This window comes from Ischnura elegans, chromosome 6 (assembly GCF_921293095.1).
Source record: "Ischnura elegans chromosome 6, ioIscEleg1.1, whole genome shotgun sequence".
Taxonomy (NCBI): Eukaryota; Metazoa; Arthropoda; class Insecta; order Odonata; family Coenagrionidae; genus Ischnura; species Ischnura elegans.
The window spans coordinates 119,233,955-119,257,615 of NC_060251.1; the positions used below are offsets into that span (position 1 = coordinate 119,233,955).

At 38.5% G+C, this 23,661-nt stretch overlaps 1 protein-coding gene across 1 annotated transcript in view; it reads left to right on the forward strand.

Moving 5' to 3' along the window:
* LOC124161595 (protein spaetzle 5) overlaps positions 1 to 23,298 on the forward strand; it is a 117,626-nt gene extending 94,328 nt beyond the window's left edge. Inside the window, exon 6 of the mRNA XM_046537978.1 lies at positions 21,380 to 23,298. Within this exon, the coding sequence (XP_046393934.1) occupies positions 21,380 to 21,551 (172 nt within the window). The 3' untranslated portion in view covers positions 21,552 to 23,298. The remainder of the gene's footprint in view (positions 1 to 21,379) is intronic.
* The last annotated feature ends 363 nt before the right edge of the window (positions 23,299 to 23,661 follow it).

Here is a 23,661-nt window from a genome sequence, read left to right on the forward strand (position 1 = left end):
ATTCCATGTTTACCTTAGAGAGCGTTTTATTCCATGTCTTTCGGGGTCGATAATCTATACATTTAAAGTAACTGCATTTAGGCCCTTCAGCCTCTTCAAGCACGGCTATCCCTCGTCGCACATATCTAGAGATGTTTTTGTATTTTTATTCTCACCAATTTCCACATTTTAAGACTACGAATAATAAATTGGATAATCTACATACCATAAAGCCCCTTAACGACCACTCATTCATTCATTCACTCACGCATGCAAATGTTTGGGGTGAAGGAGACGAGATACGACAAAAAGTCTTATGAAGACCCCCTCTAAAATTGTCTGAAACCCCAGGAAAAATTATGAAAACAATTAATTTCCAATTATTTATCTGTCTATTCAATTAAAATTGAGTATGGGGATTAGTTCAAAATGGCCACCAAATTCCAATGGCGGCGCGGCAGTCGTACAAACAAACAATCATAGTAACATATTTGTTTATGCAAACAAGAGGAGCTAAATTGGGAAAGAAGATAAAGGAATTAAAACGAAATGATGATAAAGATAAGGTAGAATATTTACTCAGTAATTTTTGAAAAGTCAATCTTTTAATGGCTTCTTTCCGTATGAAGAAAAATTTGATCACATCAAAGCGTATTCAAACGAAAAGAGGAGAAATATAAGGTAAACAAATCTTCCTTAAAAGATAGGTAGGTAAAAATGATTTTATTTTCATTCTTTGTGATGGCGATAAGGTTTTATTTTTCTTTACGTCCTTCTTCTGTTACTAACCTTTTTAATGTGCAATGTTATCCGTGAGCTGGTGCATTAATGGCAGTGAATAATAGAATATGGAGGATAAGTAAGATTATAGAATCGAAAGTGTGGTTGTTATTAATTCCATAGTTAACAAGTGCACATAATGTAATTCCTCGCTTGTTGCCGATACACGATTGCAGTAGAAAGATATCTAAAAAACCTTTCCTTAAAAGATAGGTAGGTAAAAATTATTTTTAGCGTTTCATATATCTTGACATTCTTTTTCTGTTACAATTTTTTTAAAGTGCAATTTTATCTGTGAGCTGGTGCGTCATAGGAAGTGAATAATAGAATATGGAGGATAAGTGCAATCATAGGTATTTCTTATTAAATTATTTGTCCTAGGAAAAGCACGTTTCAGTGAGTAACTAAGTTATTTAGCTTAAATATATTCTAAATCATGACATTTATGATGCCTTGTTCATTAAAAGTTGTCATCTGCACCTCACCAGATGATTTAATTTCGCATTATATTGGATATTAAAGCTCTAAGGAGATGTTTGTGTATACCGACTCATTAAAAATTTATAGAGGTTTTCCTGAAGTGGTATCATTCGCGATCATGACGAATAATCTTTCAATAAAATCGTCATTTCTAAATTCGTCATACTAGGCCCAATTCATGCTAAGGATCTCCACTTTGTGCATTTTCTCTAGATATTGATATTTTGTTCCTACGTAATTCTATTATGTGCATCATCCTCTCTTAAGCTTACGTAGGGGAACTGCAGTCGCACCTTATTCTTATTTGGTTGACTTTGGTTGAATTATATGAAAAAATTAATAAACGTGTTTTTAATATTTATTATGACAACCGATTAGCTTGGTCGATAGAGTCTGCTATGACGCGTCGGGGGCCTGTGTTCAGTACCCTATGCAGGCACATCTCTTCTCCGCTTTTTTGTATTTATTTTGAGGTAACCTACATTGAACTCCTAATTTTATGATTTTAAATCAGAGCAATGTTTTTCTGGGAGGAAATTCTTTCATATGCTCACGCTACGTCGCGTTTATTATGGATTTGGTCTTTGTTGTTTTATCGATCTGATGGGTGCCGTGTTGATAATATTTATCAAACTACACTTATCAAACATGTATGTTAGAAGTAACAGAAGTACTATTCAAGACTCGATATGAATCCAAATTGCGAAGAGTTCGATCAGAAACTGGTATTTCTAACTATGTTTTTTGCAGTGTTTACTCGCTTTCTATAATTCTGTATCATTTAAAATGTAGTTAACTGTATTTCGTAAAGTCGTTATGTTACGTATATATAAATTGAGTGTTTCAGGGGAACATGCTCTCAACGTTATTTTGTATTTGAATTGAATAAGTTAGCAGTGTCAGACTCTTAAAATCCATTTTATTTTTTAGTCCCTCAGAAAAACGTTCCTCTTCATTAATATTTTATTTTCATATTGTAATCAGTCCTGTTCTGGGTCTCGTTGTGAGCAGACGTGTTTTTGTAGAGCTCCTCTCCTCGTGTGAGTTTGTTTCGCGAGTTTATGTGAGTGCGAGTGACGCAATGCCCAACTGCCCGAAGTGTCTTTGGCCGTAAAACGGGATAAAAGGTCCCTAAATTGTGCCACTTGTAGTGGATTGTACCATCTAGATTGCGTTTCAATGTCTGCTGAAGACGTGCAAGTGCTTGAGGAGCTACAGCAGTCTTGGATTTGTGGGTCGTGTCTCGCCAGCCAACGTTCTGTGCGAGGAGAGAATACCCCGTTGAAACCTCCAGCCGTCCCAAGTGATCCTTCCGCAGCGATGCTGTCCGAGATACTGGAACGCATGAAAACTATGCAAAGTGAGCAAAGTGAACTTAAGAAATTGGTTTCTCAAACGCAGGTTACTCTAGGTGAACATGTTTCAATTCTTACCAACATGAGTGAATCTGTGTCTCAGCTTAGCATAGAATTGAAATCTGCAGTTAGCGAAACCGCCACCCTCAAGAAACTCGTGTGTGACCTTGAGGCCCGGGTTAACCGTGTCGAACAAGATTCCCTCAAAAACTCTGTGGAAATTCTTGGGGTTCCGGTAGAAGATGGTGCTAATGTTGAAACATTAGTATGTAAAATTGGTCAGGCTATGGGTTTGGAATTAACTGTAGAAGATATTGACCACGCCTACCCAATTAATACTCGTAGAGGGTCTCAGAATACTGGTGAGGCCCGACCTATTATCTTTGTCCGTTTTCTCCGTTCACGCACTGCTGAGGCCTTTATTCGTGCTCGTCGTGCTAAAGGTAAAATGTGCCTATCCCATATCGGGATGTCGGGACATTCAGCCCGTTCACCAATATACATTAATGAATCTCTCACCCCTGCCCATCGAAAACTTTACGCTGCTGCCAGAAGTCTTAAAAGGGAAGGGAAGTTCAAATTCCTTTGGGTGCGTGGCGGCCGAATTTTTGCCCGTATAGCTGAAGGTGGTGAAAGACTTACCATAAGCAACAATGGTGATCTTGATTCCCTAGCATAGCATCAGGACCTGAGTTCATGTGTTGCAGCTTCTGTAAATCTAAGTCATAATTCTAAGCAGCATGAACTCCCTTTTGTAAAAATTTGTCACGTAAACTGTCAATCCCTCCTATGTCACATCGATGAATTTCGGGATTATTTTCTTACTGAATCTTTTGATATAATATGTATGTGTGAAACTTGGCTTCACCCTGATGTTTCGGATGATATGGTAAATCTATCTGGTTTTCACTTAATCAGGCATGATAGAATTGGGAAAAAAGGTGGTGGCGTTGGAATATATGTTCGTTCAAATCTGTCCGTGACTCTCCTTTCCCACTCCCCTCCTGCCTACTGCTCAAGGCCTGAATACCTCATCGCTAGTGTGTCTGACGTCAACTCTGCCAATTTACTATTATGTGTTGTTTACCGACCACCCAAGATCGGGTTCATTTCTGATTTTGAAAACGATCTCCTAAGATTTCTCCCTACTTTTAAAAATGTTGTTATTATGGGAGACTTTAATTCTGACATGTGTGTTGACAGCTATGATAGTCGCTACCTTACGAATCTAGCCTACTGTAATAATCTCTACATGGTTCCTTACGATCCCACCCATCACACTGCAAGTAGTCATACTTTATTGGATCTTTGCTTCGTAGATAACTCCGAAAAAATTATCTTTAGCTCTCAGTCCCCTGTTCCTTTTCTTTCCTCTCATGACCTCATTCTTATACATTATAGAATCAAAACCCTTCGTCCTTCCCCTGAACCGTACACTTTTCGTGACTTTAAAAACTTCGACGCCGAAAAATTTCTTGTTGATCTTCGGACTCGAAATTGGGGTGATCTTTTTAAGTTTGATTCTATTGAACAAAAAATGCAGCTATTTAACGCAAACCTCCTGGCAAGCATAAATTCACAAACCACTGTAAAGACCGTCTACCCCAAATCCCGTCCTACACCATGGTTTACTAACGATATTCGGAATAATATCAAGGAAAGAAATCGTCTTAGGATAGCCTTTCTTCGCACCGGGAATGTTGACTATCAAAATAAATTTAAAACTATGAGGAACAAAGTTAAAACTTTGAGAGTAAAGGCAAAGCGTTGCTATTATTCTTCTCGTTTATCCCATGTTAATGAGCCAAATCAAGTATGGAAGCAGCTACGCCAGCTTGGACTTATCTCCAATAAGCAGCATTCATTGCCATTAAACCTCTCACTAGACCAACCAAACTATTATTTTACCTCTGCTTCTTCTTTATTGTCGGGTAATGCCTCAGTAACTGACCCACATGTTCCATTCAGTGACACCAACTTTTTCTTCGAACACGTTACCCAAGAAGTTCTGCAGAAATTCCTTGCTTTTTCTAAATCCAATGCTACAGGTACTGATGGTATTCCCATTGATGTTATTAAAAAATCATTACCATTAACTATACCTGTCATTCTTGATATTTTTAATTACTCACTCTCTTCCTCTAAATATCCCTCATGCTGGAAAACTGCTTTAGTTCGACCGATCAACAAAGTTAAGAAACCAACTTCTCCTTCGGATTTCCGTCCAATATCCATTTTATGCGCATTATCTAAGGTTCTCGAGCGAATTGTGCATCAACAAACTACAAATTACCTGACTGCGAATAAAAGATTTGACCCATTTCAATCTGGTTTTCGTCAAGGTTTCAGTACTCAATCCGCTCTTTTAAAAGTCACGGATGATGTACGAGGTGCAATCGATAATAAAATGGTCACTGTTTTAGTGCTATTTGATCTTAGCAAAGCTTTTGACCGGGTCAACCACTCTAAGGTTCTACAAAAAATGAAGTGCCTGAATTTTTCCTGCTCAGTACTAAATTGGTTCCACGATTACCTCACTGGGCGCCGCCAAGCAGTCAAAGACTCTAGTGGGAATATATCCAAATGGAATGATGTAACTTGCGGTGTTCCTCAAGGCTCTGTATTGGGACCTTTGCTTTTTTCCATTTATCTTCTTGATCTTCCTCACAACCTTAAGTATTGTAAATATATGCTTTATGCTGATGATTTGCAAATTTATCGACATTGTCTTCCTCATGACCTTGAAAATACTATTGAAAAAGTGAATGAGGACATTGCTTCAATATCAAACTGGGTTGTAAATAATTATCTAGTTTTAAACTGTTCTAAAACCAGAGCCATTATCTTAGGCTCCACAAAACTTATAAATAAAATAGACCTTGATTTAATCCCAAATGTCAAAGTGAGTAATGTTAAAGTTCCCTTCTCAAACGCTGTTAAAAATCTCGGAGTAGCTATGTCGAATAATCTCTCTTGGTTAAATCATGTTCAAGATATCTCTAAGAAAGTAAACCAAATTTTATATCTATTAAAATTAAATAAAGAAGTCTTACCTATTGAAACGAGGAAACTATTAATATCCTCCATTGTTTTCCCGCATTTCGATTACTGCTGTTTGGTTTACAACAATATCCCAGATGATCTAGATTTAAAACTCCAACGCCTTCTTAACTCCTGCGTAAGGTTTGTGTTCAACATCCGAAGAGATACCCATATTTCACCCTACCTTAAAAATATTGGTTGGCTTCAAACTAAAAAACGCCGGAAATATTTCCTAGCAGCTTTTCTCTACTCACTGTTTCGTCACGAACAGCCCGATTACTTATATACGCTATTTAAAATTAAGCAACAAACTACTTCGATTACCACGAGATCAGATATAAATTTTATATACTATCCCGCCCATCGCACAACTTCTTTCCAGAAATCTTTCCAGGTTGTTGGGTCAAATTTCTGGAACGAGTTGCCTAAAAGTGTGAAAGAAATTCGGTCTCTGAAATTATTTAAGTCAAAGGTCTATTGCTTACCGCCACGCTGTAATTTTGATTTTAAATTGTATGTCTTACCGTTGTATACATTGTATAAAACTTGTATCACTGATTGGATATTGTATAATATTTTTTTTTATCTATTACTGCTCACAATGAGAAATTGAGCAAATATATTGAAGTATGTATATATGCTTTGTGAATTGTTTTGTTCTGAGAGGACATCAGTCCTAGAATAATAAATAATCTTTCTATCTATCTATCTAACCCACGTACCATACGCTCGTTTTACTTGAAAATGGAAATATTACTTATATCTAATCTAGCCAATTGAAAATTAAAAGATCCGTAAGTTACAAGCGGCATACAAAAGGTATAAGACCTTCCATAGCGACCAAAACAAGGCCGAAAGCCTTTTCGGGGGGTCTAGAGGGGCAGAGCCCCCCAGCGAGCAAAGCGATAATTTTTATAATATCAGCACCAGCCTAATGCCAGGTGTTCCATCACTTGAGCTACCAGGGAATCTTCTTCTTTGGCAGAGTTTTTATTTACAAAACGATAAAAATTAGTAAGGTTTTTCTGCTCATTGGTAGCTACAGAATTGCATCATTTAAAAGGAGCCTTCAAGCTATTTGGAACAAGCGCATGCAGAAAACAAGGCCTCTGGTCTGTCTTTTGAAAGTGCTTAACAAGTATATTTCTCCGTTGGTTGTGCGAGGCATTTTGATGTAGATGCTTGTTGAGAAGTTCCTCTTTCAAATTTGTTGATCTCTGAAAATGTCTCTCTTGTTGCTGTATTTCCATTCCCACGAGACTGCATCGCATAAAAATTGCAAGCAATGTTTTGTCATAATGATACGTCTATTCTTTCGAAATTATGCTTCGTGTTTTACGTTTTTTTGCCAACTTCGGTGTAATAAGTTCATTCAGTGTGATCCAAGGAAAGAAAATCACTGGTCCCGTAACTTCCGTGATGTGGAGCTACTTTACGCACGCCGCGATTTTAGTCTTTCCCGGGATTAAAATAACAGGAGCGCCACTAGTAGCGGTAGTATGAACTATGTAGTTGGAAATGGACTTCGTGGATATTACTAAAAAAGGATAGGCGTCTTTTTTAGCTCAAAATTGTTACTTCGTGAACATCATATTCAACAGGGGTCTTTGTTTTAAATACCGCCTATGATTCTCCTGCAGAATGTAATACCTCGTTTTCATCTTTTCGTGAAGGAAGGCATTTTCGAAAACTCGTTCGCATTTATTTTTTGTGGGTTTACGCCGAATCTCTCCAAGGTCATTGCGAAGCCATCGGATGAGTTAACCAGTCTTCTTTCGATATTTATCTCTCATCATTTGCGGATGTGTTTAATACAAACAAATTAAAATCACATTAAACATGAATAACGATGGCGAAGTACCCACCTCTAAATAGTAAACTCTCGCTGACAAAACTGGGTAAAATGTATTGATGTGGATACGAAAAATATTTCATTGCCATTTTGTGACATCGAAAAAGTATTTTGCCCGGACAGATTTGAAACTCCACACTTCGCACGTATACAGGAGATATCCCGATGCATTACCACTAGGGGGATCGACTCTCTTTAATAGGAAGGGATTCATTACGAACTTGTTAAATCATTGCACAGAAACGAACTAGTCTTCAATTGTAAAAAATCAAACTGAATCTTAGCACACGGTGGTATTATTTGCAGTGATTTTGAGGCAGATCTTTCGTATATTGCAAGTTCGCTTTGACTCATCAAAATACTTCAGCATTAATCGTAAGAAAATATACTTCAACATGAGGTGCACATTTCATGTAGCATTAAACATGTCACATATCCCGTCAACATTTCCTTTTAATGATGTAGTAATAAAAATATGGCGAGAGATAGGAATGTTGTTCAAATTTTCCTCCGTCCAGTTTTACAGAAAATACTGAAATTCCGTTTCCGAACTGCGTAGGAAGTGGCGCTGCTGAATTCGTTGCGATACTTTTGAATTGGACTGTACATCCCGACGATCCCGACCGAAGTAATAATATTGGTCTTCGGAGAGAGTTCGCGGAGGACGCGGTCGTGAAAATGCATTCGGCATGCGTGTATGTGTCGCTGGATGGTGTGGTTGGTTGTGAGATGGTTCCCAGGAAGTCGAAGGTCAAAGACGACACCCGCTGCCAAATTCCGATCCACGGAAAGGTCAAAGCACTCCCATGAAGGGCAGGTATTCCAAACTGTGGGAAAGTAGGATGTAAAGCCCGGATTACAAGAGGACGTGGACTAAACGCAGAGGCGGATTAAGGCCGTTGTCATTAGGTCGGCTCATCACTTTCGCCTGGTGGTGGTTTTCCGTGATCTCTATGTTAAGTATGTAGATTCAATGCGTTTCTTTCGTGTTTTTTGAGATATCTCCTATGTTATGATAACTTTCCTTTGCTGAAATTGTTTCATTCATTTTAACTTCTACGACCACAGGTGGCAGCTGTTTTATAACTAAAATGCTCGCGCCTTTTCTCGCGGCAATGTTATTTACTTAACGCATTCATGATCGCAATGAGAATGAAAAACGTGAGCGCTGCTCTGGGACGTGCTTCGCGTGTGTAGCCAGAATGTGTAGCACGCGTGCGTGCGTGCGAAGACGGAGTCAGTTTCTCTTTGTGTTGGGGTCACAAGTGATCAAAGGAGAGACGCTCCCGGCAGTCTCGTGGCCAGTGAGTCGGTCGTTTCAGTCATGCCATTCACTCGAGTGAGTTCATTGCGAATGGTCGATCGTCGTTCACTCATGTCAAACGCGACTGATATTTGTCACCACCGAAGGCTATCACGACCGGTCTCAATCGCGATCGATGCAAATCACGACAGATTCAACTCTATGATCATTCAAGACCGATTTCAATCGCAACCAACGTTATTCGAAGCGTCAACTTTCGCGAGATCTGGAGAGCGGTCCAATAAACGCTTCCAATGCTCCAGAGTGCTCGCGAGCGGTCTGTTAGTCGCTCCCAGCGGAGTTCAGTGGTGACGTCATGGGAAGGGGGGAAACGTCATCGCGACATTTCCCCCCTTCCCTCCCAGAAAAATTACGGGTCTGCTGTTGCTGCAACAATCAAAATGTGAGCAAAAAGATTCGGGGGTATTCCTCGCCAAGTAATCTTTCTTGATAATGCTTTCGCCATCATCCCAAACGACTATGACGATCCTCAGTGAATATTTGAGCAATGTAATATTCTCAGTTTGGCTCGTAGGTTTTGAAGTTTTTTTTTTTGTTTTAAAATTAATTTTATTGAATGGTTTCCTTATCTTCGACAATTAATAAACAGCTAAAGAGGACAGGAAACGCATGGAATTGGACTTGAACAAGGCTATTGAGTTTGTGCACAATAGATTAGATGAAAATACTAAAGTGCTTCAAGAAAACTCAACGCAGATTGCTGAATATTTAGCGACAATAGACTTACTTAGGCAAGAAAATGTTGGCTTAAAATCTCGAGTGAGTGAATTAGAAAAGAGGTTAGACGACCAAGAGCAATATTCTCGCGTTAATGACCTTGAAATACACGGCATTCCCCAGCAACCAAATGAAAATACCTTAGAAATCGTGAAAAGTGTGGGGGACGCCCTTGGTGTTAAAATAACCGACGATATGGTGAACACATGCCACCGATTGGGAAAGAAGGGACACGAAGGCGGAACGAGAGGTATCATAGTCAAATTCGTCCGTAGGTATACAAAAGAAGAAATTCTTCAAAAGAGGCGAGTGAAAAGGACCTTCTCCACACGGCACCTGGGCTTGGCGACCGATACTCCGGTGTACATAAACGAGAGCCTGAGTCCAGGTCGGAGGAGACTCTTCGCTGCTGCGCGTCTTGCGAAGAAAGAAAAGGGATACAAATATTTATGGCTAAGGCATGGGACAATACTCATGAGGAAGAAGGAGAATGATCAAGTAATCACTCTGAAATCCTCTGATGACCTGGAGAAACTGTAAGCATTCTGTGAGTGAGTTATGTATGTCTTCAACCTATCTTTACTAACAAAATGCAGAGTACTGTTAATGATAATGGATTTAATGGTGGCAGGTTCCTTGTCTTGCATCAAAATATAAGAAGTCTAAGAGCTAATTTTGATAAATTTGTATTTCAACTAATTAATCTCGATATAAAACCCGCTGTAATTGTTTTGACAGAAATTTGGGTCAATGACACTGAGGTATCTATGTATCAAATAACTGGCTATCGGAGTTTTGATGTGTGTAACAATAACTATAGGGCTGGAGGAGTTATTGCATATGTAGCAGATACTTATGAGTGTTCTTCTATTGATCTGGGTGAATTAAAAACTGCTGATATGGTTAAAATATCAGTAGGGATAAATGATTCTTCTTGGATAAGCATTATTGGTGTATATAGACTTAATTTTAATCCTGTTGAACATTTTTTGAGTGAATTGGAGAATGTATTAACCATCTCTAGTGAGAGGAATTTAATTGTAATTGGTGATATTAATTTATGTTTATTACAACCCAACGATATTTCCTTTGAATATCAAACCCTTATGGCTAGTCATGGACTGGACCAGCTTATTCGAGTACCAACTAGAATTAGCAAAACGGGTAGTACATGTATAGATCACATTTTTTGCAGAAGTAGAGATAACTATAAGTATGAGGGAAGAGCGGACGATTGGGGTTTAACAGACCATCATGCTGTATCATGTTCTTTAAATATTAATGTACCCATTAATATATACGAACGAGTTTATCGAAGCCATTGCCGGATAAACTTTAACCATCTAAATAATACTTTGCTAAGATGTGACTGGAATGATGTTTATTCACAACAAAATGTCAATGAAGCCTATGAAATATTTATAAATAAACTGAAATGCTGCATTGAAAAAGCTGAATACGTGTCAGACAGTAACAGATCGGGAGGAATGAAGAGGCCATGGATGACTTACGCTTTGTGCGGGAGAATTTCTAGGCGAAATTTTCTGTATAAAAAAATGAGGAAACACCCTGAAAATGAAAAGCTAAATAGGTACTACGTATCGTACACGCAAAGATTAGAATATGATATTAAAAAGCGCAAAGAAAAGTATTACAGGGACCTATTTGATAGTAATGTCAATAATACCGCTGCTCAATGGCGCATTTTAGATTCACTCACGGGAGGAAAGCAAGGAAATGAGAATTGTGTAAAAATTAGAACTAGTAATGGTATCGTTGTCACTAAGTGCCAGGACATTGTAAACGAATTTAGTTCACATTATGGTAAAGTAATTCAAGAATTGACCCAGAACAATTATTTTGAAAGTAATACGAATAAATACAAAGAAATATTCCCAACCTCCAATTCAATTGACTCACTGTTTTTTGTTCCTACTGATGCGAAAGAAATTAGCAGCATTATTAAGGAATTAAAGTCTAAAAAATCTAAAGGTGTTGATAATATTTCCACACAAGTTATAAAAGAAGTAAATGCAAATATTTCGGAGGTCCTTGCCCATATTGCTAATCTAAGTATGTATACTGGAATATTTCCTAAACAATTAAAAACTGCAATAGTGATACCAATTTTTAAAAAAGGTGATAAAATGAACGTAAATAATTACAGACCAATATCCCTATTATCTGTATTTGCTAAAATAATAGAAAAAGTTGTTAAAGTCAGACTTCTTAAATTTCTAAATCAGCATAGTTTTTTCAATAAAAACCAATTTGGATTTATGAGTGGTAAGAGTACAGAGGATGCATTATTAAAATTCTGTTCAGAGCTGAACGACGGACTGAATAAGAACTGTAGAGTTGCTGGCTTATTTGTAGACATTACCAAAGCCTTTGACTCCATTAATCATAACATACTAATGAATCGATTATGGGAAGCGGGTATACGTGGAACCGCATATGATTGGTTTCAAAGTTATCTTTGTGATCGAGATCAATGTGTGCGTCTCAAAAATTGCTACAGTGAAAAGATTCGACTCACCTGTGGTGTCCCACAGGGTTCTGTGTTGGGACCCATACTGTTTTTAATATATGTAAACAATTTATGTGCTGGCAGGTTTAAAGGTCAATTAACGTCATTCGCAGATGACACTGCACTAAGTTACTCTGTTAATAGTGTTGATGATCTATATGAACACATACAAAGTGATCTATTAACACTCAATATGTGGTTTTCGGCTAATTATATGTTGTTAAGTGAAAAAACGAAATATATTATGTTTAGCATGAGTAAATCTACCTCAAACAAAAGTAAACTATACTATCAATGTGCAAATTGTATAAAAGATAATGTTACTTCCTGTGATAAATGTATTTTGATCGAACAGGTTAGTCACATAAAATATTTAGGTATATATTTTGACCAAAATTGTAAATGGAAGTCTCACATAAATAAATTAAAATCAGAAATGATTACTATTGTAAGAAAATTCTACTTCCTCAGATACATATGCCCTGAATCAGTAATAAAAATGGTATATTATGCTCTCGTTAATTCAAGATTGCAATACGGAATAGCCTGCTGGGGTGGAGCATATTTTATCAACATTAAACCATTGATAGTGGCGCAAAAAAGGGTTATCAGGGTTATAACACGATCGTATAGGAAAAGCCACTCATTTCCTCTATTCAAAAAATTAGATGTCCTCCCACTAAGGCATTTATTCATTTATAAAGTCCTTAGAATATTCTATAACCGTAGTGGTGAAAAGGCCCGACCACAAAACTATGACATTAGAGCTTGGAGAAACTTCCATATACCTAGGCCGACGACCGAAATTTATCGACAGTCATACAATTACTTAGGGCCTAAATTGTTTAGCATGTTGCCGAGTAATGTAGCAAACTCGGAAAAAAGATGGGGATTTAAATCCGCCGTTAAAAAATGGCTTATGATGTGTGAGGAAGTAGAGTTTCTACTAAGAAAGGTGGGTTAAAAAAGTTTACAATAAAAGGTATATTGTATATTCTATGTATGTAATTATGCGTTTATATGAGAAAAATAAGAAAAATAGTTATCCTTGTCCAAATATTTGAAATACGTTTTGTAATAATGAATGCAATCGGCAATAGAACAAATAACTGAATACAAAGAAATTTTACTTCTCATGTGTGCTAGCACCAGACCTATGTAAAAAGTTTATGATGGTAGCCCCAAAACTACTAAAAGGGGTACCTATATATTCCAAAATATTTAAGTATGTTCTAAAATGTAATATTTGATTGTAAATGGAATAAATTATATATTATTATATTATATATTATTATTATTATATTATAGTTAAAGTAAAAAGTCACGCATAATGAAAGTGAACTTGTTCTCTTTCGTTTCTATTGGTCGACATTTTTAAAAACATGCCTTGTTTTATAAATTTGCAACGATAACCATAGTGGCTGTGGCCATACTCGCTCTGCTCGGTAACCGTGGTGAATAATTAACAACCGACTAATCAGCATGAGGCCGGGACACACATGACCGCACCGAGCCCGCGCCGACACACGGCCGAGTGTTGGACGTGCTACGGCGAGAAAGGAAAACAATGCATTCAAACGCGTAGGGACACACACCACCGCACCGTGCCCGCACCGTCATCGTGCTTGGAGACCGCGCCGAGCCCGCACCGTCACCGACTAGTTCAGTTTACTTTTTGACGGTGACGGTGCGGGCTCGTGCAATATGGAGAGCGAGAAGCTTATTGAAGAAGTGCGGAAATTCCCAGTTCTTGATTGATTTTCCCTGAATGTAACAATGGACTACAAAATAATCATTGTTACCATAAACAAACACCACAAATTAAGTTACGTTGAACTCCTGTTTTTCCCTTTTCTCAATTACTTAATACTGAATTTGTCATTTCATTTTATTATAAACTAAAAACAGTATTGTAACTTTATATATTTATGCTTCCAAATTTTACTATCATATTATATTTAATTCATCCATATGTTTATCTCATTTTCTTTTTCATAACCAAGCCCTTTAGATGATATACAATTATATCGAAGCGTTGGCTAAATTTGGTTTTTATTTATTTGGACTTAAACCCCAAGAACTCACAAAAATATAAATAAATAAGTTTAAGAAGAGGTAAAGAAAGAATAAAAATTTAATAATAATAATTAACGCACTAATACAGTTGAATTTTCCACAGTTGAAAGTTGAAGTTCAAAATATTATCTCTACTTGTACGTTAAAGTCCAATGTCATTTGGCGTTAAATCTTGGGCGTATTATATTCCCAGTGCAGCCCTCGCTTGCCACTCTACACTTCCAACTGGAGAGTTAAAGAAATCCTTGAGTTTTTCTCGAACAGCAAACGCTTCTCCTGTTGACCCTCCTCGTAGACGGGGTAGGTCTTGAAGATTGCAGGCCCTGCTACGGAGTCTGGTGCTCTCAGTCCCATCTTTGCTTTCATTTAATGCTGACATGTTACTTCCTTCATTTTGTCTTATTAAATTGTGGAGAACGCAAGCAGCTAGTACTAAAGTCGTAATGTTTTCAGGATTTCCTTGCAACCGTCGGGAGAAAATGCGAAACTTCTGTACCAAAATTCCAAACGCATTTTCAGAAATACTCCTAGCTCGGCTTAGACGGTAGTTAAATATCCTTTTGTCATCTGTAAAACCTTTTCCAGGACAAGGTCTCATCATATACCTTTTAAGAGGAAAGGCTTCATCACCTACAATGACCATTGGCAGTTCGAAATTTGTTCCAGGTAGTGCTCCACCCCTGGGAACATTGAGCTGGCCATGCTCCAGAGCTCTTCCAAAATTCGAGTTTAAAAAAATACCTCCATCCGAGTTTTTCCTGTAAGCTCCGACGTCTACCACAATGAAGTTGTAGCATAGGTCAACTAAGGCTATAAGTACAATGGAGTACGAGTGCTTGTAATTCCAGTATAAACTGCCTGATAACTTCGGAGCTTGAATTGTAGCATGCTTCCCATCCAAGGCTCCAATACAGTTGGGGAACTACCACTTTTCCCAAAACTCAGATGCCACAGTGCTCTATTTTGCTTCATCTGGCACAGGCATGACCTCGTTTTGAATAACGTCCACTATTGCTTTACATGTACTGTGAATGATAGCAGCTACAGTCGATCTGCCCAGCCTATAGCTGAATGAAATTGTCTTGAAAGTATCCCCAGTTGCAAGAAACCTGAAAAAAGATATTTTGATAGATTTTAACATAAAATTATCATTCTAAAAGAATATTTTTTAGGAGGGCCGGAAGAGTGCAGGAAAAGGTGGGCCTCGTTTCGAGATCAGTTCCGTCGAACTCTACAGAAGAGGAAGACAAAATCAGGACAAGCTGCAGCCAAAAAACAAAAGTACAAGTACGAAGACATTTTGGAATTTTTGCTCCATCATATTGTGGAAAGAGAAGCCCTCTCAAATGTGCCATCAGTAGAATACCAAAGGGATGATTCCGAATTTGACCCAAGAGTGGAAGAGCCTGAACATGATCCCGAAAGTGAGCTTGAAAGCCAAAATGATGTTTCTCAATATCCTGGTACAAGTTCAAAGATTACAGTTCAGCCTACCTCTCTAGTTCCTCCAGCTGAGTCCACGCAAGCCATTTCTGGGCAAAGAAACCACTTCATTAGGCCATTGAATGCTACACGAAGGGGATCAAATTATAAAAAACCGGCGCAAGAGTCTCCTTCGAGCCAACTTATGGCGTACATATTAGCCGAAAAAGAGACAGAAAAAATCAGAGTTAATACTTAATTGGACCCCGTATTACTAAACCAGGTAAAAACTTCAATTTTCACCACTGTGCAAGACTTTGAGTTAAAGCAGTTATCAAAAAATGAAAGCGTCGCAGGCAGCAATGATTCCTCCACACGTTCATCATTCACCAATGAATCACCTCATTACGGTTCCCTTAACGAAAGCAACCAACAAATAACGAATCCACTTTCCGTGCATACGATGAACCACGCCTCGTTTTTTAAATTGTAAAAATAATAATATTAACATGTTAAGTATTAAAAATTTGGATATTAAAGTACTGATTTTTTGAAATTGTGTTTCTATTACCACTGGTGACTCTCTTATACAATTATGCAAAACTACAGAAATTAGAAAAGAAGAATATTTGGTCATGTGTGTGTGTTATATGTATATACACACACACATATATGTACACCTCCTAAAAACGCACAAATATGGGCACATACCTTAAGCACACAGCCAGACGTTCTCTTAGTGGAATACATCTCCTCCAAAAAGTATCGTTCTTCTTCAGATGTTCTTGGAGCTTGTTGAGGAGAAGATGGAGAAGAAGGTATTTTTTGTCATTCGAAAATATCCGAAGAACTTGATTTCATCATCCATGAGACGATAAACAGGGTATCAATTTCTCCCTCAATGGGTCTTGATTTCCATGCACTGTCCACCCAAGTTCTCTTTCTTCGCCTCCTCAAAGTTTCCTCTTTTTCCTCTTCGTCTAGAGCCAAGGCAATCACCGCTTGATCACTGTCCCGAAAGTTTGAAAACATGATCGAGATCAGAAAAACACACCACGCCAGGAACAGAAATGAGACAATACTGACGGCCGTCGCACGGGGTAGTGACGGGCCAGTGTGTTCTCCTACCACCGTCACCAACAATCGTCCGTGCCGCGGCCGTGTGTCGGCCGTGTGTCGGCGCGGGCTCGGTGCGGTTATGTGTGTCCCGGCCTTGATAAGCGAGGCAAGACTGCGAACTCGAGCTTTTCTTGGACATTGTGGTTCGAGGAGCTTTTATATGTTAAGTTTTAAGAATGTTTAAAAGAGGATAGTGGTTCAAATTAAAAGATTAGCAGCGTACGTTAAACTAAAACACGCCGACAGAAAATTTGTGGTCGTGCTGCTTGCCTTTAACACGAAGTAAATAGATACATAATGGGAATTTGAGCCATCTTTTCATTTCTGTTTCCAAAGATGTCCATTATGAACTCGTTTTCTATCTTCAAATAATTTATTAGACCCTTTACAGCATTTATTTATGCCTTTTAATATCTTTCAATTCCGTACTATTAATTACGTATCTCATATTTAAACAAGCCGCTGCACAGTGGGCGGAAATCGGAAAAAGCCGGACAAAATTACAAAATGGCTTTTTTTGAGTCATAGACTTGAAACTTCGCATGTTTACTCAAAAATAATTGAAGTTTATGGATATGTACTTTATTTGGCATTGATCCTACCCGTTACTGTGATACAGAGGCTCAAACGTGAGAAAATTTCAATAAAAACGCCCATCTTCAATTTTCTCTGAAAATCTTCCAAAGTAAGTTGATGGTGAAGTTATGGATGGATTCTTGCGGAATAAAAGACCACATAATCTGTTGGCATAGGGTTTTTTCTTTAATTTCCCGTAATATTAAAGAATATTAGCGATAAATTCTTTCCATGCAGTTACAAAATGGCGGATACTGTTTTTCAACAAAGTTTTACATTTAGGTAGAGTTTCAAATGAGTTTTCGGGAAAGTCACGCAAAGTAACTTATATGAGGGCATTCTTTGAAGATTTTTTGAGGTGTTTATGCAGTTACCTTTGAAATAAGTTTGCGTCGCCGAAAATCACATTGATTTTTCGATCGCGCGGCAGGGTTCGTCTCCGCGCGACGGGAGTTGGATTGGCTGCGACGCGGTAAGGTTATTGAAGCTGAATGGGTTTTAACGCTCAGCATTCGCCGTTTTTATATTTTGCTTCAAGACACCGATTCTCAAATAGTCTATGGTGAAGACAGTGGAGGTTTTTCAGCCGAGGTAAATGCACGTTTCATTGAAGTTCATTTCGTTTTCTTTGGATACGATCGAAGACCATGCTTCTTTTAAAAGCGTTCAAACCTCGAAAAAGTGAGTTGTTTTCCTGGGACTCATACAAAAATACCTACCAGAAAGATACCAGCTGAGACTTACACTTTCTTTACTATCCGATCCCTGACCCCCAGGATTCTACCGCGAAAACGGTCGTTTATGACACCGCGGAGCGGAGCCTTTGACCGTCTTAACGGGGTATTTCCACGGGAACTTCTAGCTTTTTTAAAATGTGCATCATACCCTCAGTTCTAATTTGACTTAAAGATTACTAATGTCTGCTACACATTTACCACACGTTCTTGGTGCCAGCTGAAACTGCCGTGCGGGCGTGACGTCACGGAGTTCCTAACGTAGACGTATGCCAGGGAAGAACAAGCAGGAACCGGGTCGTGATATCGCCTTTCCGCATCAAATTCTTATGAGTTACAACAAAAATATCGTTATTAGCCATCAGATTGCGTTGTATACTCTTCCGGAATGACGCTGTTTCCTTTTCAATCGCATCGTAAGACTAGCAAAGTAAGCAGAATTATCGTTTCCTGCGTCCTATAGTTTCACCCGTAAAATATCGTAATGATCATGCTATTTGAAATTATAAACTCATTAGAGCTAAATGAGCACCAGTCGTAGTTATTTAAGCACCTTGGGTTGTACCGACAGCGGAAAGAGCCGATGCTCCGCCGTTTTTCTGGCGGGAGTAATCTTGGAGCGAAAGTAGAATTTATTGAACCGAAACCCTGGTCGCGAGTGACCGACGACTGAAATCGGTCGCGAATGATCGGTGAACGACATCTATCGCGAACGGTCATGAGGATAGTGTCCTCGAATATTGCAAAAGGGGATCCTCAAGTGTAAGGGCGTACTCAGGATCAAAACAAGGGAGCTAGTCATGGCTGTTCAAGTTGTGGGGGCAATGGGGGGGCAAGCCATGCTTGTTCAAGTTGTAGGTAAGATTTAATCATGGAAAAGATGAATGAAATTAACATTTTAAGGAAACTGTGACAGCTCTTTATTAGTTTCTAAAATTATTTGCTATAGAAAAAATATCATTTTCCTCAAAGACAGTTGCGATTTTTGCTTCTAGGGGCGGAGGGGGGGTCAGCTGCCCCCTCCTGCCCCTCGCTAGGTACACCCATGCTCAAGTGCCCCTAAACGTGTTGTCACCCACCGCGCATTTCAATGGGTTTACAGAAGTCGCCCATCGCGTCGCTGACGGACAAATTGATTCGAATTTCAAGGAGGAATAAGGTTTTATCTAGGGGTGTAAACCGAAATTTATACACATGATTATGCGCTGTATGAAATTCAATACTATTCCTCGCAATGACAAAAATTATATTGAAAAACATTGGGAAAAAGTGCAGAGGCGTAGCCAGGAATTTCGTTCGGGGGGTGAGGGGGGGGGGGGGGGTCCAAAAGCAGGGGGTAAAATTTTTGAAAAACCGGGCTCTAAGTAATGGGTTTTAAACTACCTAATTTAAACACTTTTCACTATCGAAAAAACTTAATTTGTTGAGGAAACATTTTGTAAATTCCTGATTTTTCTATATTTTGTTTTCTTTTATGAAGGACAATAAATGTGTTTTCATATTTAGGGGGGGTCCGGACCCCCCGGACCTCCCCCTGGCTATGTCACTGAAAAAGTGGATCGCATTGCACTCACCACAGCGCCGCTGACATTTTCGAGAGTCCATTAAAATGCGACCTACATAGCAACAGAAATCAGCCTACTGTGGGATGGAGTGAAATTGGGCCTCCTCTATGCAGTCTCCTCGAGTGTGTCGTTGGTCGGAGTGATCCGGTTCATCAAATTATCGCACAAAAGATTTCAATTGCGCCTGTTGGTCGCTCAAGACCGACCAGTTTCGCACTAATTTCACCCGTAATTCGCTTTCATTTGCAATATCCGCACTTATTTTCTTCTCTGAACGCCTCCATGTGCACTGGCAGCTCACGCCAAGTGCACGAATGATTTATTCTTAATTTTGTCTAAGTACTGGCCTTTTTTACACTGACATGTTTTAAATGTTACCGAAAAGTAGCGGTGGGCATAGCTGTGGATACATCCTCTTGAGCAAGAAAATGCAAGTGTATACATATGGCCATTCCATGGTAACAAGTTCCCATCCATGACTTCCTTGTCAGCATCTACGCCATCAACCAAATAGAAAGACAATTGGTACACATCTGGGCTCACAAAGAGGGCTCTTGATCTAGTCCCTTCACGTACCGGAGGCACATCTATGGAATCCATTGCAGTAAAACCTCTGTGAATCATAACTGGAGGGGTCAAAAGTTGTTATTAAAAAACTGTATTTAATTATTTAAAAAACTATGAAAAACTTCCATACAGAGAATGACACATAAAAGAGATTACAAATGTACTGGTATTTTCTAATGGCCATTTGAATGCGAGTAACTTTGCCAAAACGAAAGAGTCGTCTATTTAACCACATATCATACTATTTTCAACCAAAAAATGGGTGACTGATCATTTGGATGTATGTGCAAATGTTGATGAAAGTCAGAAGCAATTAGTTTTCCATGACATTGGTGGAAATGAAGCCAATAAGCAGGCGTGCAGGGACCAAGAAGAATTGCTTAAAGGAATAAAATGGCATTTTTGAGCCGAGTGGATTTCCACCATCGAACCACCCCAAACACCAATCAATACCCCTACAACATGCAGACAGCATTGTCGGTGTTAACATATGACATCCCAGTAATATCCATATCAATCCAATTATTGCTGCATGAATATCGGTCATATTCCCCTAGGATCCACCAAACGGCATTGCAGCAATGTCCAACAGCAGACATGGAGGTCCATTTTGCAAAATCTCTTACAATTACATATCTTCACAATATCTAATGAGTAGATAATTGGTGTGCATATTATGGTTTTTGGTCATCCTCAGAAACAAAGAAAACAATTGTGCTCTTCAATCCTATACAGAACATATCCTATCTATGGATACTCTTTGGAATAGCAATTTTTAATATCACATATATTGCAACTTGGATATGCATGTAACATTATTTTTACACCTTGTCATAAGGTGTTACAAGGAGGATATCTGAGTAACCTTGTCAAAATATCCATCGTGTGATAACAATGTGTTTTTCCTTTCAAAATTCATTGCATATGGCCAGAACTTTGTCACCATTTCTTTTTATCGAGAGGTTTACTGTTGTGGATCGGGCGTGGAATAAGAAGCCAGTTAGTCTTAACTGTAAAAAACACTAGGTTTATTCAATATGTACTTAAAATACACGCACTTGCCAGGGATGTGACTGCCGTCCTGGAATACACAATACCAACTGCAGCATCCTGGAAAGTGCCATTGATATGCTTGCAAAAGACATTCAAAATGCAAGCGTCTCAACAAACATGCAAATATGTACGCATCGTTAATGAAGTAAAAAGGGTCAACAGGTATTATGTATTGTGGTACATATATAATTGATGACTTCTTTTGCAGGTCGTCCACTTGTAGTGGCCTCTGCTCCCTGCCCAATGGCTACACATCGTCATGTGAGCAGCAATATGTGCAGAAGCGCCTTGTGGCTCTCGACGGAAGTGGCGACAGGCTGTACACGGACGTGTTTTGGTTCCCGCATTGCTGCGTGTGTCAGATCACGCAGACTGGCTAAGCGCTTGTGGGATGGACGCGACGCTTGGAAGAGTTGAACAGCTGGGAATGGGCAGCATGGGACTGCAGTGTTCTCGGCCAGAGAAGGCTGATCAACGTTTGCTCATTTTCATGGACAAAGGAAGCTGAGGCCAGTTACGTAGATTAGGCCAATTATGTAGTTTGATCAGTGTAGCTCAGTAGAATTTCCCTGAGTATCCTCTGCATTCTTCTTTATTACAGTGAATGTTCATAGTGCGCAAGACCTTGTGTGGAGTAGAAACATTTTGGCTATGATATCAATAGAGTTTCATCCTTATTGATGCTCTAGTTCATTGCACTTTTAATGGTACATCGATGTTGCTTCCAAAGCTAAGATGAGTGCAATGATCTCAAAGGTTGGAAAATGGAGCTATTCCTGAAAAAAATCAGTTAAGTGTTCTTTTGGTATTTCTTGCTTGTGTAGATTTTTATAGTTTTTCATGGCCAAATCATCAGAAAATATCTTATGAATATATATTTAAATGTATTCAATTCTTTTAAAGACTAACAGAGAGCTGTGGGCAGGTCCAAGCTTAGTGGTTTGATGAGTGACAGTTAGCAAGTGGAATCAGAGATTGTTCAAAGAAATAGTGGCTCCCAAAAGTGTCCGAAGATGATGAAATGAGGCTGAGTTATTTTTAACCTGCAGTAAACTCCTGCTTGTCCTGTAAAACCAGCCTTCTAATTAGTTTTTGAGGTGATATTTGTCTGTGGGTGAGAGAACACGCATTTCATTTCATATAGACAACGTCAAGATCTCTATATGCATACATACTCTCTACGTGCATGTATATCTCATCCAATTAAACAAGGTGTGAAATGCTGGTAGAAATTTGCACCAACAATAAGTTATATCCTTTTTGGAATGTGCTTTTACATGGTTTTGAAATATAAAATTTGACTAATTTTCATTAGACATACTTTTAGGTGTGGATAAGAATTTCTCTGAGAAAAGGAAACTAGTTATTGCATTTTATGGCTAAATTGTTTTTCACTGACACTGTTGGAAAAACTGGAAAGATTCACTCACTCAGAGTTTAAGTATGATAGTTGGTTTTGGATAAGTAGGGGTAGAACTCATGCAAGACGAAGCCACAGGCAAGTGCTCAACTCACACTCAGGGTAATGGTGGCAGTCCATTTCCCTCAAGCACCTCACGCAATAAGGATTTTTGTTCGGGTTATAAAGAGCGTAGGTGGGAGTGAGGCTTGTCCACTGTTCAAAAGGCCAAAAATGTGGGTATATCACCAGCTTGGTCTTCGTCCAAGGTGAGCTCTATCCTCACCCAACCAAATCTAACATTCGGGTTGAAAGTGAGAGGTGAAATACGTTTTCCCCGTACATATATATTACATATCTAGGTATTTGCACCCATCATTTAATAAGTGTCGGCTAAGGTGTATTTTTGAATTTAAAAGAGAAATGCGTTAAGAATTTTAATGGAAAATTAAAATCATCCTTATTACAGTGGCAAATTTACTGTCAAATAAATGGGGATGGATAGCTCTTGTATTGTTAGTCTTATGTGGTCCTGAAGCACTGAAATGAAGCCAAAAAATATCAATTAGCCCCTGATCAATTTTACTCAAGGATGTACAAGGAGTATTAGATAGAGGAGATCGAAGTTACCATTCATCACTGTAAGCACTCTATGTCATTGTGTTCATTTTTTAATAATTTGTATGACTGTATTTTTCACATTTTAAAAAAAAAATGCTAAAATATCATATTTATTTACTTTATTTGTAAAGAAACCAAGTAGTAGATGATATTTATACCATTTATTAGAAACCTGTCATCATTATAAGTCAACAATCTGAAGATTGGTTTGTTTCAGCACTCCACTCCACTCTCCTAATTGCTAATCTGCTAACATTTTCATAGTTATTTATTTTTCTTTTGTTTTACAATAATTTTCTCACTAACCTGTCCTGTATTACTTAATCCGGTCTGCTTCTGGCCACTAATCCTCTCATTCTTTGAGCCATTGTCCCATTAGGTCAGTTTCCCCATTGCAAATTGTCTATTAGGATATATAAATACCCACTATGGATGATTCACTGGAGACTTTTGAACAGGGCATCACCAAC